The sequence below is a fragment of the Perognathus longimembris genome, chromosome 7 (assembly GCF_023159225.1).
Source record: "Perognathus longimembris pacificus isolate PPM17 chromosome 7, ASM2315922v1, whole genome shotgun sequence".
NCBI lineage: Eukaryota > Metazoa > Chordata > Mammalia > Rodentia > Heteromyidae > Perognathus > Perognathus longimembris.
Genome location: NC_063167.1, coordinates 9,501,443 through 9,517,162, shown reverse-complemented (window position 1 = coordinate 9,517,162; position 15,720 = coordinate 9,501,443). Strand labels below are relative to the sequence as shown.

The 15,720-nt window shown below is 55.7% G+C and overlaps 1 protein-coding gene across 2 annotated transcripts in view; it reads right to left on the bottom strand.

Moving 5' to 3' along the window:
* Positions 1-5,046: 5,046 nt before the first annotated feature.
* The window catches only part of Fblim1 (filamin binding LIM protein 1), a 32,654-nt gene continuing 21,980 nt past the window's right edge, over positions 5,047-15,720 (bottom strand). For both annotated transcript variants that reach the window (XM_048350295.1, XM_048350296.1), the window contains 6 exons: positions 14,494-14,678; positions 13,650-13,767; positions 10,881-11,050; positions 10,007-10,185; positions 9,091-9,208; positions 5,047-5,894 (listed from right to left, as the gene is read on the bottom strand). In XM_048350295.1, coding sequence (XP_048206252.1) covers positions 5,781-5,894; positions 9,091-9,208; positions 10,007-10,185; positions 10,881-11,050; positions 13,650-13,767; positions 14,494-14,678 — 884 coding nt within the window. In that variant the 3' untranslated portion in view covers positions 5,047-5,780. The remainder of the gene's footprint in view (positions 5,895-9,090; positions 9,209-10,006; positions 10,186-10,880; positions 11,051-13,649; positions 13,768-14,493; positions 14,679-15,720) is intronic.

The following is a 15,720-nucleotide window of genomic DNA, read 5'->3' as shown; positions in this document are numbered from 1 at the left end:
CGAACCCAGGGCCTCATGTATACAAGGCAAGCACTCTTGCCACTATGCCATATCCCCAGCCCCTCAGCTCACGTTTTGCTTCCCCAATAAATGCATCTTTTTGCTTGAGACTATCTCTGAGTGGTGGACTCTTAGAGGGATGTGGAAGCTCCTCCCTCGAACCCCATAACAGAATCTACTTACGCTGCCTCCAGGGGCCTCAGCTCACAGAACCTCAATGGAAGGCAGTCAGTAGGGCTCAGTGAGGTCGGATGTGTGCTCTGCAGCTGCTGTCCGCACGATCATCCATAAGCAGCCTCCTCCGGGCAAGCTGCCCAGCCCTCCCCTGACCAGTAGGAACACTACCTGATCCCCAAATAACAATGCAAGGGAAGTCAGTTTTCTCTGCCCTTCACAGCTTTAAGAGGTGGCCTCAAGGTCAAGTAGCTAGTTAGATGCTCACCCAGATTTAGAACCTGGGGCTTAATCTAGTGAGCCCTCCCTCCTTCCCCCTCTTCCCTCCCTCATGGAGTGCTCCCTGCCCTTCCTCCTGACTCTGTCTAACGCACCAAGGGACCCCACTGCTTCCCCCGGGTCCACAAAGAGCTGTCCCCTAAACATCTGGCAAAGGAAGGAAAGGGTTTTCCATTGGGAACGTGGCTTAGCGGTAGAGTGCTTGCCTTGCTTTGCATGCGTGAAGCCCTGGGTTCGATTCCTCAGCACCACATACACAGAAAAAGCTGGAAGTGGTGCTGTGGCTCAAGTACTAGAGAGCATGCGCGGCAAGCGCTCTACCGCTAAGCCACATTCCCGGCCCCCACCTCCAATCCACAGAACTGTAAAATGGCTCAAAGAGGGGGAAAGGCTAGAATTCCACAACCCAGAAGGGTGTGTAGTGCAGACACTGCCCAGCTCCTGGAGGAGGTTTGTGAGAGGGTTGTTTGCAGAAGGCTTAGGAGCTTGGGGGGGGGGTTGTCCCCGCCTAATCCTCACCCTCCCTCTGAGAAAGCCTGAGTCAGTCACCGGATGCCTGGCCCCTTCTAGCTGGGGAAATGACAGCTCGGTCTGTGGTCTAAACTCAGCATTTTTTAAGAGGAAGAGCTGAACACATCAAAAAAAAAAATTTAACTTCTTTTTCCCCCCACCCCCATCAGATTTGCTCATCTGTGTTAGCACACCACACTGGGTCCTTAGAAACCCAAATGGCCTTTGCTGAAGCGCCCTACGCCTGTAATCCTAGCGTCTCAGGAGACAGATCTGAGAATCACGGTGAGAAAGCAGCCCAAGCAGCAAAGTCCACGGGACTCCAACGAACCCGCAGAAAGATGAGAGTGGAGCTCCAAGTGGTAGGGGGCCAGCCCTTGAGGGCAAAAGCTCAGATAGAGCCCACTTCCTGAGTTCAAGCCCCAGGACAGACGAGGGGGGTGGGGGAGAAGAGCATTAGGTCTTCCTTCTTCCCTTTCTTTTCTGCCAGTATTTGGGCTTGAACTCAGGGCCTGTGCTCTTGCTTGGCTTTTTCACTCAAAGCTGGTCCTCTACCACTTGAGCCACAGCTCCACTTCCAGGTTTTTGCAGGTTATTTGGAGATAAGGGTCTCACGGATTTTCCTGCCCAGCTGGCTTTGAACCCAGATCTTCAGATCTCAGACTCCTGAGTAGCTAGGATTACAGGTGTGAAATACTAGCACCCAACACAGGGTCCTTTCTTAGGGATATGAATTACTAATTGGGAGAGGAGAAAAGCTGGGCATTTTGGCCTTCATTTCACATCTGTTCAAAAGTCCTAGCTACAATTCGATGGTTTCTGGAACGTTCTAGAACACAGATGTTTCTGAACTGTGTCTGCGAAGGAGACCTCAAGATTTCTCTGCATGTGCTTTGATCCTCCCTCTGCTGTGCAGCCCGTGGCAGACACCCACCCCCCGGGAAAATGAGCATCCGCCCCTCTCCCCCATCTCAGTCTGTGCTTCCGTGCTGGTGCCCAACCGGGCTTGAACTCAGGGCCTTGGCCTTGCTCAGCTTTTCCACCCAAGGCTGGCTGGCACTCTACCACTTGAGCCACCCCTCCACTTCTGGCTTTCTGCTGACTGGAGAGAAGAGGCTCTTGATCGGAGAGCCTCCGACCCCCGCCTCCTGAGCGGTGAGGATTACAGACGTGAGCCACTGGACCCAGCCACTGCTGCCTCTTGAGTTGGGGTTGTCATGGCTCAGGTTCTTCCTAGACCAGTTACCCTGTGTCCCTCAACCGAGCCTTCTTCCCGTCCCCATTCCCTTCTGCTCCTCACTCACCCCATCTCTGCCATTTGTGCCAGTGCCAGTGTGGAGAGCTGGTACCTGGCACCTGCAGGCCCTGGGCCGTGGCCTTGGAGCAGCACCTCCTTCCCCCCCCCCCCCGCCCCCGTCCCCCTCTGGCTCTGTCATTTCCTCCCCCCCCCCCCCCGCGGGAGTCCGGGCAGGTGAGGCGACATTCACGCTGCAGCTCCTTCCCCAGCCCTCTGCGGTTTGCAGCTCCCTCTCAGCCCATGTGGGGGGCAGGTCCTGGGACGACCATCGCCTCCTGTGGTGGGAAAGCCTGGGAGAGGCCTGAGCGCCAAGGCGGCCTCGGTTCCCAGGTCCATGGCGCCCCCTAGTGGCTGCGCACCGCACCTGTCTTTAGGGAGTGCGGGGTTGGGGCAGGCACCCTCGATTGAGAGCTGTATCCTCACACCTGACTAGATACTGCCTTATGTGATACAACATGTAATGTAGCGCTGTAACGCTTTTCTTTTCCTCGGTTGTGGGGTCTTGAACTCAGGGCCTGGGCACTGTCCCTGAGATGTTTTTCTCAAGGCTAGCGCTCTATCACTTTGAGCTACAGCTAGCTTTGGTGGTTTAATTAGAGATAGGTCTTACAGACTTTCCTGCCTGGGCTGGTTTTGAACCAGGATCATCAGATTTCAGCTTCCTGAGTAGCTAGGGTTACAGGTGTGAGCCACCAGCACCTGGCTATACATTTGGTTTCGTTTTTGTGCCAGTCAGGGGCTTGAACTCAGGGCTTAGGTGCTGTTCCTGAGCTTCCCCCCCCCCCCCAGTCTAGTGCTGTACTACTTGAGCCACAGCTCCACTTCCAGCTTTTTGGTGGTTACTTGGAGATGAGTCTCACAAAGCCTAGGTCTGGTGGCTCATACTTGTAATCCTAGCTACTCACAAGGCTGAGATCTGAGGATTGAGGTTCAAAGCCAGCCCAAGCAGGAAAGTCCTTGAGACTTTTATCTCCAAATAAGCACCAAAAAAACAAACCAAAAGCCAGAAGTGGAGCTATGGCTAAAATGGTAGAACTCAGGGACTGTGGCCAGGCCCTGAATTAAAGCCCCAGGATCAGTACCAAAAAGAAAAAGTCTACTAGAATCACATCCCAGTGACATGACCCACTGGAAGCAAGCTGGGTCATGAGCAATGACACTGGGTTGCATCATTCTAGGGGAAAAAAAAAAACAACTCACAAAACTTGGTGACAAATGGCTGTTGAGGACAGGGTGCAGGCCAGGCCCCTTCCAGCCACTCTCTGGGGCATGGCCACTCTGAGATGAGGATGTGAACTCAAGTCTAGATCAACAGCACTCCTGGCTCGTCCTGCTTCCCAACCACACACGCCAGCAAACATACACCTCCTGAAGCCCCCCAACAGTCCCCACCCAGGCTTTGGGGGGCCCTCAGGGGTCTACGCCGTGCCTGCCCTCGCTGAGCGGGCGCTGACTGGAGCCACGAGGAGGAGGAGGGAGCCAGGCCTGCGGTCTGTGACGGAGCCGACTCACCACGGGGCCAAGTCTTCCACGCTGGGTACAGGAACCTAAGCGTCCCCTCTGGCTTGCCAAGCAAAGTCCAGATTACGGAAAAAAGGGGTGAGGGTACTTTCCAGACACTTGAGTCACAGCCAGCAGATAATCAACACACCGCTTTCCAGGGCTACCGTCCAAGGTCAGCATTCAGACGGGGGCTGGGCTCACGCCTGTAATCCCAGCTACTCAGGAGACTGAGATCTGAGGATCGCAGTTTTCAGCCCCCATAAGGCTTTTTTTTTTTTTGTGCCAGTCCTGGGCCTTGAACTCAGGGCCTGAGCACTGTCCCTGGCTTCTTTTTTGCTCAAGGCTAGCACTCTGCCACTTGAGCCACAGCGCCACTTCTGGCCGTTTTCTATCTATGTGGTGCTGGGGAATCGAAGCCAGGGCTTCATGTATATGAGGCAAGCACTCTACCACTAGGCCATATTCCCAGCCCACCTCCTTTCCTTCCCCCCCCCCCCCCCCCCGCCATGAGGCTCTTGATCTCCAATGAACCACCAAGGAGCCAGAAGCAGAACTGTGGCTCGGGTGGCGGAGTGCCAGCCTTGAGTGAGGAACTCAGGGACAGCGCCCCAGCCTTGAATTCAAGCCTCAGGACAAGCACCCCCAAAAAATAAAAAGCCAGCATCCACCTGGTCAAAGACAGGACAACGGAGACGTCTCAGTGAGCTTTACTTTTCTGTGTAAGAAGGAAAAACCTCCCTCACACGCGTGTGCCACGTGCCTGGATCTATTGTGTAGCACAAAGCCAAACTGGAAGCAAGCAAAGCCGGTGGTGGGTGGAGCTGTGGACGGCGGTGGAAGTTGGGGGCCAGCCGCTCCAAGCTCAGGGCAGGAAGTGGGGCTGTCTGGGGCGGAAGGGGAGCTGCAGAAACCCTGGGCTTCCATGGGAACACGGACAAGGGCAGCTCACAAAGGCGGGAAAGCTCACACTGCTTAATTTATTCTAAGAAACGTCAGAAACGACAAAGCGAGAGTGGTTTACTTTGAAAGGGAAGAACCTTCCAGGCCTTGGGGCCTTGTGGTCCACAGTGGCAGGGGGCATCTGGGGCCACAGCTGGAGGCACATCTGTCTAGAGCCACCCTGGGGTGGGTGAGGAGCCCCAGCCTCTGGCCCCATCCTGGTACACGAAAGGCACTAAGGCTATGTCCACAGACGCTCAAGGGGGCGGAGGAGGGGACTGATACTCAGGTTTGTGGACCTGCCCCCTTTACCCCTACCCCCACCCCCACCCCCACATGGAGTTCAGGATCCACTCTGCAAGTCCGTGGCCATGTCACCACGGGGTCACATTCTTGTGCATTGATAGTCAAAGGGAGATGTTTCAAAGAAAAGGAAAACTAGAAGAAACAAGGACAAAAAGACCCCTCCCCCATCCAGAGTATCTTCCTTCCTCCCATAAGTCTTAGGTTTCCCCAAAGCCTCTCCTCTCCACCCTCTGTCATTTTTGGTCCCTATCAGGATTTGAACTCAAGTGCCTTGTGCTTTTTGTGGCAGATGCTCTACCCCTGGAGCCACACCTCTAGCCCGGCATCTTGCTGGTTAATTGGAGATGCCGTTCCAAGGCCTTTTCTGCCTTGGCTGGCTTCTCCCCTACCGGCGTGCGCCCCTGGCATCCCCTGCTCTTTTTACAGAATAGTGGGGTTCCCCTCGGGTGGCTCAGGCCCGCAGGCCGCCGCCTCTCCCCGCTCTGTGCAGGGCCGTGTCAGTGCTAGGGGCACCAGGGGCGAACCTGGAACCCGACCCCCCAAATGGGTGAAGGCCAGTTGCTCGAGGGCCTCCCCGAGGTGGGGGGGGGCGCCTCAGGGATCGAAGGGTGCTTACCGCGAGGGGGAGGAACTGAAAGTGAGGGGGGTGCTCAGTCCCCCCCTATACTAGACACCCCAGGCCGAGGTGCCCGCTGTCCCCACCGAGGCTCAGGAAGAGAGTGTGCAAGAGCGGGTGTGGAAGGGAAACCAAGTGAGGGCCGGGCCGGGGCTCTCAGCAGCAGCCCGCCGCGCTCCGCTTCACGTGGCACGGCTTGCAGAAGAGACGGTCATTGAGCGGGTAGCAGCCCTGGTCGGTGGGCTCCACGGACAGGAGGACGCTGCAGTCCTGGGGAAAGACAGGCACGCGTCACGCGCACGCACACGGGCGTCTGGGCAGCCGCGGCACGGAGCCCGCGCAGGGGCGGGGCTTCGTGACGCCCCGCCCCTCCTGCAGGGCCGCAGGGCGGGGCTTCGTGACACCCCGCCCCTCCTGCAGGGCAACAGGGCGGGGCTTTGCGACGCCCCGCCCCCTGCAGCGCAGCAGGGCGGCTCCCCGTCCCTGACCTCCTGGGCCAGACCAGAAACCCCGGGTTCTCCATCACCGGAGGAGTGGGCGGTGCAGCAGCCCGGCCGGGGAGAGGTCGAGGATCCTCGGAAAGGCACCGTGAAGGCCCCAGGAAGTTGGGTGCCGGGGTGTAACCCCCACAGCCTCCGTGGGATGTGTGGTGTGAGGCAGGAGCCGTTCTTACCGCCAGGCCCTCGGGGACCCCAGCGGGCACCGCGCAAGCTCACAGCCAAGGTGTGTGGAATGCGTCGCCTGGCCCAGCCCTGCTCCTCGTAGGGCGGGGAGGGGAAACTGAGGCCTGAAAGGGGCCTCACGGCAAGTTCTTGAGCAGACTTGATGGCCAGGCTGAGTTGAAGGGTCTCTCTTTTTGCCAGTAGTGGGGCTTGAACTCAGGGCCTGGGCGCTGTCCCTGAGCTCTCTGGCTCAAGGCTAGCGCTCTACCGCTTGAGCCACAGTGCCACTCACTTCTGGTTTTCTGCCGGTTAACTGGAGGTGAAAGTCCCATGGACTTTCCTGTCCCGGCTGGCTTTAAACTGTGGTCCTGGGGGCTGGGGATATGGCCGAGTGACAAGAGTGCTTGTCTCCTGTACATGAAGCCCTGGGTTCGATTCCTCAGCACCACATGTATAGAAAAGGCCAGAAGTGGCGCTGTGGCTCAAGAGGTAGAGTGCTAGCTAGCCTTGAACAAAAAGAAGCCAGGGACAGTGCTCAGGCCCTGAGTCCAAGCCCAGGACTGGCAATAAATAAATAAACTGCAATCCTCAGATCTCAGCCTCCAGAGTGCCCAGGATGACAGGTGAGAGCCACCAGCGACTGCTTCTCTCTCTTTGTGCTATAGCATTAGGGTTTAAGCTCAGGGCCTCACCTGGTTCTTTCGTTCAAGGCTGGCACTCTACCAATTGAATCCTACCTCCTCTTCCAGATTTTTGCTAGTTAATTGGAGATAAAGAATCTCTCAGATTTATCTGCCTAGGCTGGCTTTGAACTACGATCCTTAGAGGTCAAGCTCATGAGTAGTTTACTTGGGATTACAGGTGTGAGCCACAGGTACTTGGAAAGGGGTCTTTTTTTTTGGTCAGTTGTGGGGCTTGAACTCTGGGCCTGGGCGATGTCCCTGAACTCTTCAGCTCAAAGCTAGCACTGTACCACTTGAGCCACAGGGCCATTTCCAGTTCTCTGGTGGTTAACTGGAGATAAGAGTCTCACAGGCTTTCCTTGCCAGGCTGGCTTTGAACTGTGACTCTCAGATCTCAGCCTCCTGAGTAGCTATGATTACAGGCGTGAGGCACCTGTGCCCGGCTAGAGGCGTCTTCTTTTGTTATTCCCCAGGCCATACATCCTTAAGACAGGCAAAATCATGAATCACAGGGGCTGGGAATATGGCCTCGTGGTAGAGTGCTTGCCTGGCATACATGAAGCCCTGGGTTTGATTCTTCAGCACCACATATGTAGACAAAAAGCCAGAAGCGGCGCTGTGGCTCAAGGGGTGGAGTGCTAGCCTTGAGCAAAAAAAAAAAAAAAAAAAAAAAAAGCAGCAGCAGCAGCAGCAGCCACCCAGGGCAGTGCTTAGGCCCTGAGTTCAAGCCCTAGGACTGGCAAAAAAAAAATCATGAATCACAGATTTCAGGAGGAGGAGAGGGATTCTGGCCCAAACTGCCAACACAACCTCACCGTTTGCTCCTGGCGCACACCTTACCCGAGCCTCATCCATCATGCCTCACCCTTCCCGCTCCAGGTGAGCAATGATTCATGCACAGAAACCGGATTCTGGCTCTGCTGGCACTCTGGGAAGCGGCAGTGACGTCACCAGACTCCGGTCTCCACAGAGATGACACTGGGGTCACTGGTGACTGTCGGGACCCGGCAGGGGACAGGGCCACAGTCTGGTTTCTCCATGGACAGAGGGCGCCCTCGTGTGGCTCCTCTCCGCAACTCCACCCTTGTCCCTGGGGGAAACTAAGTCCTTATCTGGGTCATTCACAATAGGTTACTTGTTGGGAATTCTGAGAGGATCAAGTGACAAACCTGAAGTTCCCAACGGGCGCAAGTGACCTTTTCTAAATTAGAACGGATGGGGAGAAACAAAGGGCCAGCCAAGCCTCCCAAGGTCTGAGAAGAGGCAAAGAGGAGCCTCAGTTTCCCCAGCATTAATGGGAAGAATGGATACCTTCTGCTAGCTGGGCATCAGTGTCTCACACCTGTAATCCTAGCTACTTAGGAGGCTGAGATCTGAGGATCAAGTTTTGAAGTCAGCTTGCCCAGAAAGTCCAAGAAAGTAAATATCTAATTAACCAGCAAAACAACAGGTTGGAGGCATGGCTCGAGTGGTAGAGCACCAGCTGAGAAAGCTTGAGGCTCTGAGTTCAAACCAGGTACCGGCAAAAAGGGGGAAGCAGGAGAGGTAAAGACAGCCTGGATGCTACTCGCTACCCTCAACATGGTCACCATGGACCAACACATTCCCTCTCTCGCAGGAACGAGCTTCTTTTTCACAGGAACACAAAATTCTGATGGATGGGCTAGCTCTGTAACTACTTTCATCCTTTTTATTTTTTAGACAGTGAACTTTATTTTTTTAATTAAATTTTATTGACAAGGTGATGTACAGAGGGGGTACAGTTACAGAATAAGGTAGTGAGTACATTTCTTGTCTTATTAGTTACACCCTCCCTACTTTCATCGTGTGTGTGTGTATGCCAGGTCTGGGGCTTGAACTCAGGACCTGGGCACTGCCCCCGAGCTTTTTCACTCACGGTTGGCCCTCTATCACTTGAGCCAGCTTCTTGCTGGTTAACCAGAAAGTCTCATGAACATTCCCGCCCTGGCTGTTTTCGAACTGTGATCCTCAGATCTCAGTCTCCCAAGCAGCTAGGATTAGGGGTGTGAACACCAGCACCCACCCAGCTGTGGAACCTGCCTCCGGGGGGCAGGGAGGGGGGGAGATGACAGCCACGGACCCTCCCCCCACGCCACTCACCTCACACCTGTAGCAGTTCTCGTGGAAGTTCTTCCCCATGCACTCAATTTTGAAGGCATCCTTCCCGTCCCGGGGGATGATGGGATTTTCACAGATGCTGCACACAGGGGCAAATTTCCTAGACAGAAAGACAGAACCCTCGCGATGACGAGCGTGGAGATGAGCTGGCAGAACTGGGGTGGCTGGAGTCACCCCCCCCAGCGCAATTCTGGGCGACCGTGTGACTCCATCTGCAGCGGTGCCTCACGTCTGAGTCCCTGGCGCACAAAGCGGGGACCCCAGTGAGCAGACCTGCTGTGGGGAGGTGGAAGTGATGGGGGGCGGGAGCTGGAACTGAGGAGGGGCTGCTAGCCTGGGACCCGCAACCCTCTCATTGATTTGTTGTTTCCCCTCTTGGGGCCATGGGCTGGGAAGGTGGCTTGGCGGGAGAGTGCTTGCCTAGCACGCAAGCCCTGGGTTCGATTCCTCAGCACCACCTACACAGGAAGCCAGAAGTGGCTAGTACTGAGACTTTGGATACTGGGTAGCTTTTTTGTGCTCAAGGCCATTGCTTTACCACTTGACCCGTAATTCCACTTCCGGCTTTTTGCTGGTTAATTGGAGATAAGAGTCTCATAGCCTTCCCGGCCTAGGCTGGCTTTGAACCACGATCCTTAGATCTCAGTCTCCCGGGTAGCTCAGATTAGCGGCGATGAGCCACCTGTGTCCGGCAGCAGTTCTTCATCACACCCACCTGAGGGCAGAGTTCCGAGTGCCTGCATTGGTGCAGGAGCTCACGGTCATCCACCCCCAGCCGGTGAGCGGGGGGGAGGAGCGGGAGGACGCGTCTCAGGTCCCAGAGGCTGCAGGAGGCGCTGTCCGGGCCCTCCGCCGGGTCACTGCCTCCCCTTCCCCGCCCGCGGCCCCTCCCTCCTACCTGTAGAAGTCGTCCAGGCAGTACACCTGGTTCTGGCTGTCCAGGGCGAAGCTCTCGTCGCCGATGCACCGCGCGCAGGTGACGCAGGTGAAGCAGCGCGGGTGGAAGACCTGGCTCAGAGCCCTGATGACCTGGTCGCAGACCACCTGGCCGCACTTGCCGCACTTGCCCAGCGTGTCCTGGGACAGAGGGCCCCGGGCTCAGAGCTGCTGCACAGCACAGCCAGGCACAGCCAAGCCCCGCCCGCGGCCCCAGGAGTACTGGGTCTTGGCGCATAGCAGGGAATGCCACGGTGAGGCGGTTACTGGATTCTTACTGCCACCTTCCTTTAAATCTCAGAGCCCAAAGCCAGGTGAGGTGGCTCACACCTGTATCCCTAGCTGCACAGGAGGCAGAGATCTGACAATTGAGGTTCAAAGGCCAGCCTGGGCAGGAAAGTCCGTGAGACTCTCTTATCTCCAATTAACCATAGGGGGGGAAAAAAAAACCAGAAGTAGACAATGCCCAAGCCCAAGGACCACCAAAAAGAAAAAGGAAGTCAAAAGAGGCAGATGACCACGAGAAGCTGACAAAAAGCAGATGTGTCTGCCCCGCCCTGGGCCAATGGCTCCACCCCTGGGACTGGGAACCCAAACCACCCTTCTTCTCTTCCTAAGTGGATGATCTCAAGCACTGCGTCGGTGCCCGGAAGGCCGGCAACTATGGCAGCCACGGGCCAGTGAGTCCCGGGCTCCGTCTCCTTTCTCAATCTGCACTTCCTCATCTGGGGAATTCTGGCCCCACAGTGTCCACCTTGCAGAAGGGACGTCCCGCCTCCCACATGCCACAGGGCTCCATGCCTGGCCCCCGCGGGCTGGCCCTGCCTGGGGAGTACCTGGTAGCAGGCTTCGCAGAGCGGCCGCCCCTCCTTCTGGTAGAAGCTCTGTCCGGCCAGCTGGCGGCGGCAGGTGCGGCAGGTGAAGCACTGGGCATGGTACTGCCGCTTCATGGCCTCCACCGCCAGCTCCCGCGGGGACACGGGCTTGTGGCAGAAGCCGCAGACATCTAGGGTGGAGGAGACACAGCCGTCACCACCCAGAATAGGCCCAGGGCTCAGCCTCCCATTCCAGGACTGGGGTCATGCTTAGGCCAGGTAGGGTGACTCAGGCCTGTAATCCCAGCGACTCGAGAGGCAGAAATGTGGATTTGAGGCCAACCCAAGCAAAAAGTCGGATCAAAAGAAGAAGATGCAGTCCTGAGGTCACAGATGCGTCTTCTCAAAAGGTTAGCCATTTTCAATTCATCAAGATTTAACCGGGAGCCGGAGGCCAGTGGCTCACGCCTGTCATCCTAGCTACTCCGGAGGCTGAGATCTGAGGACTGTGGTTTGAAGCCAGCCTGGGTAGGAAAGTCCCCATAGGACTCTTATCTCTAGTTAACCACTCAAAAACTGGAAGTGGTGCTGTGGCTCAAAGTGGAAGAGCACTAACGAGCCTTGAGCAAAAGAGCTCAGGGACAGTCAGTGCCCAGGCCCTGAGTTCACGCCCCACACCACACGCGCACGCACACACACACACATCTAAATGGGAATGAGGAGTGCCAATGCAGTGGACACCCCTCTAATCCCAGTAGTAGGGAGGTGCAGGCAGGAGGATTTTGACTTCAAGGTCAGCCTGAGCTACATAGCTAGATTGGTTTTTTTTAAAAAAAAAAAAAAAAAAAAAAAACCCGGGGCTGGGGATATGGCCTAGTGGCAAAAGCGCTTGCCTCATATACATGAAGTCCTCGGTTCGATTCCCCAGCACCACATATACAGAAAATGGTCAGAAGTGGCGCTGCGGCTCAAGTGGTAGAGTGCTAGCCTTGAGCAAAAACAATCCAGGGACAGTGCTCAGGCCCTGAGTCCAAGGCCCAGGACTGGCAAAAAAACAAACAAACAAAAAAAACAAAAAACCCAAGAGAGCAAAAATAGGTCTGGGAATATGGCCTAGTGCCAAGAGTGCTTGCCTCGTATACCTGAAGCCCAGGGCTCGATTCCCCAGCACCACATATATAGAAAATGGCCAGAAGTGGCGCTGTGGCTCAAGTGGCAGAGTGCTAGCCTTGAGCAAAAAAAGAAGCCAGGGATAGTGCTCAGGCCCTGAGTCCAAGGCCCAGGACTGGCCAAAAAAAAAAAGACAGCAAAAATATGAGAAGGGTATTGTGCATAATAGAAAGTATTGGACTGAGATATTTGGTGGTAACCACGGAGGCCAATGCTTTTTCCATCTTATCAAATGTGATGTGACTTTTTTCTTTGTACAGAAGAATACTGTATTTTTGAATAGCCTACACCCAAGTAAGAGAAAATCTGTATTACTTTTTTTTCCTCTGGACATAAGATGTTATAGCAGTAACATGATGTACATTTACAAGCGGCCTTATGTACATTTCCCAACAATCTTTTTAAGGCAAAATTGTGACCATATGTGTAATCCTTTGCCTATGAAAATATCTTGGGAGAAAAAACTTGCTTTGTATATTCAGTTTCTGGAAGATAAAGAAAGAAAGTGCTTTGTATTTTTGTTGAAGCCAGTATTTTTTATAAATATTATGTTGGCCTACTTACATTTAGTGCTAAAAAACTAAAGTGAACATGCCTTCTCTGTCAGTTGAAAAAAAATATGAGAAGGAACTAGAACATTATATACAATTTTGGAGGAGTCCTTTCTAACTATGACACAAAATCCAGCAGCCCGAAAAGGACTGAAGTATTTGAACACGCGAAGATCAGTGTCTCAGCCAGACATTGGTGGTTCGCGCCTGTATTTCCAGGAGGCTGAAATCTGAGGACCGTGGTTCGAAACCAGCCCAGGCAGGAAAGTCCATTAGACTCTGATCACCAATTAACTACCAAAAGCTGGAAGGAGAGCTGTGGTTCAAAAGATAAGAGTGGCAGCCTTGGGCTGGGAATATGGCCTAGTGGCAAGAGAGCTTGCCTCGTATACATGAAGCCCTGGGTTCGATTCCCCAGCACCACATATATAGAAAACGGCCAGATGTGGTGCTGTGGCTCAAGTGGCAGAGTGCTAGCCTTGAGCAAAAGGAAGCCAGGGACAGTGCTCAGGCCCTGAGTCCAAGGCCCAGGACTGGCAAAAACAAAACAAACAAACAAAGAGTGGCAGCCTTGAACAAAAATGATGAGACGGGGCTGGGAATGTGGTCTAGTGGCAAAGTGTTCGCCTCGTATATATGAAGCCCTGGGTTCGATTCCCCAGCACCACATATATAGAAAACGCCGGAAGTGGCTCTGTGGTTCAAGAGGTAGAGTGCTAGCCTTGAGCAAAAAGAAGCCAGGACAGTGCTCAGGCCCTGAGTCCATGCCCCAGGACTGGCAACAAAAACAAAACAAAACAAAAATGCTGAGAGGGCGCGTGAAGCAGTGAGTTCAAACCCCAGGACTGGCATAAATAAATAACAAGTGTCGAGGAGAAATTCAGGGCTTTTTGCTTCTACAGCAAACTATACAGCTAATATGTAAATGGAGCATCATTACTAAAAAACAAAGAAGGTCAAGGCAATAAACAGATGTACAATTTCCCAGACCACCCCCTAGGTGAGCTGGGGCGGGCACAGGGGTGGGGTTCCACCGGAAGCCCCTTGGGGGGCAGCCCTGTGCCCTTACCTGTGGATGCCTCTCTCTCCGGAGGACGGACAGGGTCTTCCGGGGGAGGCGGCAGCTCCTCCTCTGAGGGCCGGAAGTGGCTGGGCCGAGGCTGGGCCAATGGGCCGTTTGACAGAGCCTGTGGGGACATGGAATCGGGCAGAGGTGGGACCCCATGGGGACCTCCCTGCTTGTCGGGGGGGCGGGGGGGACACTCATCATACAGACAGGACGTAGAGGCCCAGTGGGCACTCAGCGGACAGGTTGCCATGGCAGCAGAGCCCGCCTCCCACTCTGCCCGGCCCCTTCCATCCGCCGCAGCCCTGGCCCCCTCCTGGAGGGGGGGGGGGCACCTGCTTCAGCTCCCGGGCTGCAGTGGACGGTGCAGCGCTAGGCCCGGGAAGAGGCTCAAGGCAGGGATTTTTAGGCAGACGCCTGACCAGGTCTTCCTTGGGGGGGCGGGGGAGGAGGGTGCCTGAGGATGGACAAGTGGGGGGGGTTGGGGGGGGGAGCACTTTCCAGGGACCTGGAAGAACTCTAACCATTTTTGAGGTTGGTTTTGTTTCTGTTTCTGCAGTTCCGGGGGTCTGAACTCAAACGTCGAGGCAGCAATGGTTGCCATGGGAGCCACGCCCCAGGCCTTTTTGCTTTCCTTATTTTTCAGGGGGGGGGGTCTCCCTTTTTCCCCTTAGGGTCTAATCTTGGGCCAGGACCTCTCTACCTCCACCTCTCCTGAACGGTCGTGATTACAGGTGTCTGTCACTAAGCCCAGCCTGGGAGAGCGTTGAGGAGGGGCTGTCCTCAGACCCCGGGGGTGGTGGTGGTGGTGGTGGTGGTGGTGAGGAGGTAGCGGGGCTTGCAGTACCTGGGGTGGGGGTGGGGGCGGGGGCAGGTGCAGCTGCTCCAAGTCCGAAACGAGTGAGGCCCCCACGGGCACGGGGGGCTCCTCGCCAGGGGGCAGGAACGCTGGCGGGGGCGGAGGCGGGAGGAGGTCCAGGTCGGCCAGGGACTCCTCACCGCCCTCCGGGGCGGGAGGGGGCAGCAGGCACTCTGTAACAGACAGAGGGAGAGTCACGCAGAGTCCCTGCGGAAGCCCCCAGCCCTGGTCCCGTCTGGCTCTGGTTTGTGGGTCCTTAGCATCTCTCAGTTGGAAAGTACTGCTGCCCCCTAGGGGCTGTGGGGAGGAGAGCAGGAGGTGAGGCGTCTGAACACACGCCCGCCCGTTATCCTAGCTACTCAGGAGGCTGAGATCTGAGGGCCGAAGTCTGAAACCAGCCTAGGCCCGGAAGTCCGGGAGACACCTACCTCCGATTAGCCAGCAAAAAGCTGGGGATGGAGCTGCTACCTCAGTGGTAGAGCGCCAGCCTTGGGTGAAGAGCTCAGGGACAGTGCCCAAGCCCTGAGTTCAAGCTCCAGGACCAGGAGGAGAGGGAGGAGGTGGGGGAAGGCAGGGTAGCACATGCCTGAATCCCAGCACTCAGGGAGACCGAGGCAGGAAAACCCTGAGTGTGAGACCACCCTGAACCACACAGTGAGTTCTAGGTCAGCCTGGGAAAGGAGGAGGAAAGGCACAGACAAAGCAAATGTGGCTGAACACTGACAACTGATGGAACTGGATGTGGGGGCTCGGGGCTCCTGGCTCTGCTCTCTACACCTCGTTGTGCATCTGAAAGTTTCCCAAGCGCATACAGACATGCCTGCACGCACGCACGCATGCACACACACACGCACGCGCACAAAAGGATTGCATTATCAGCTGAGCTGAGGCTTAGTGAGCAGGGCCGGGTAGGACCCTGATCCCCAACGCTGGTCTGTCACCACAGACTTCCGGGCCCCCATGCAACGCAACACACACACACACACACACACACACACACACACACACACACGAGGAAGGGAAGCTGGACACCGGCTGGACAGCCCGGAACCTCTTGTGTCCACTGTGAGTACAGGGTGAGCATCACAGCCCAGACAGAAAGGGACACAGGGACTCCACCCACTGTCCCGGGGGCACAGCGGAGACCAGGCTCCAGTGCAAGCCTGTCCCACACACCCATGGAATGAAGATGGAAACTTCTGGAGGATTCAGAGC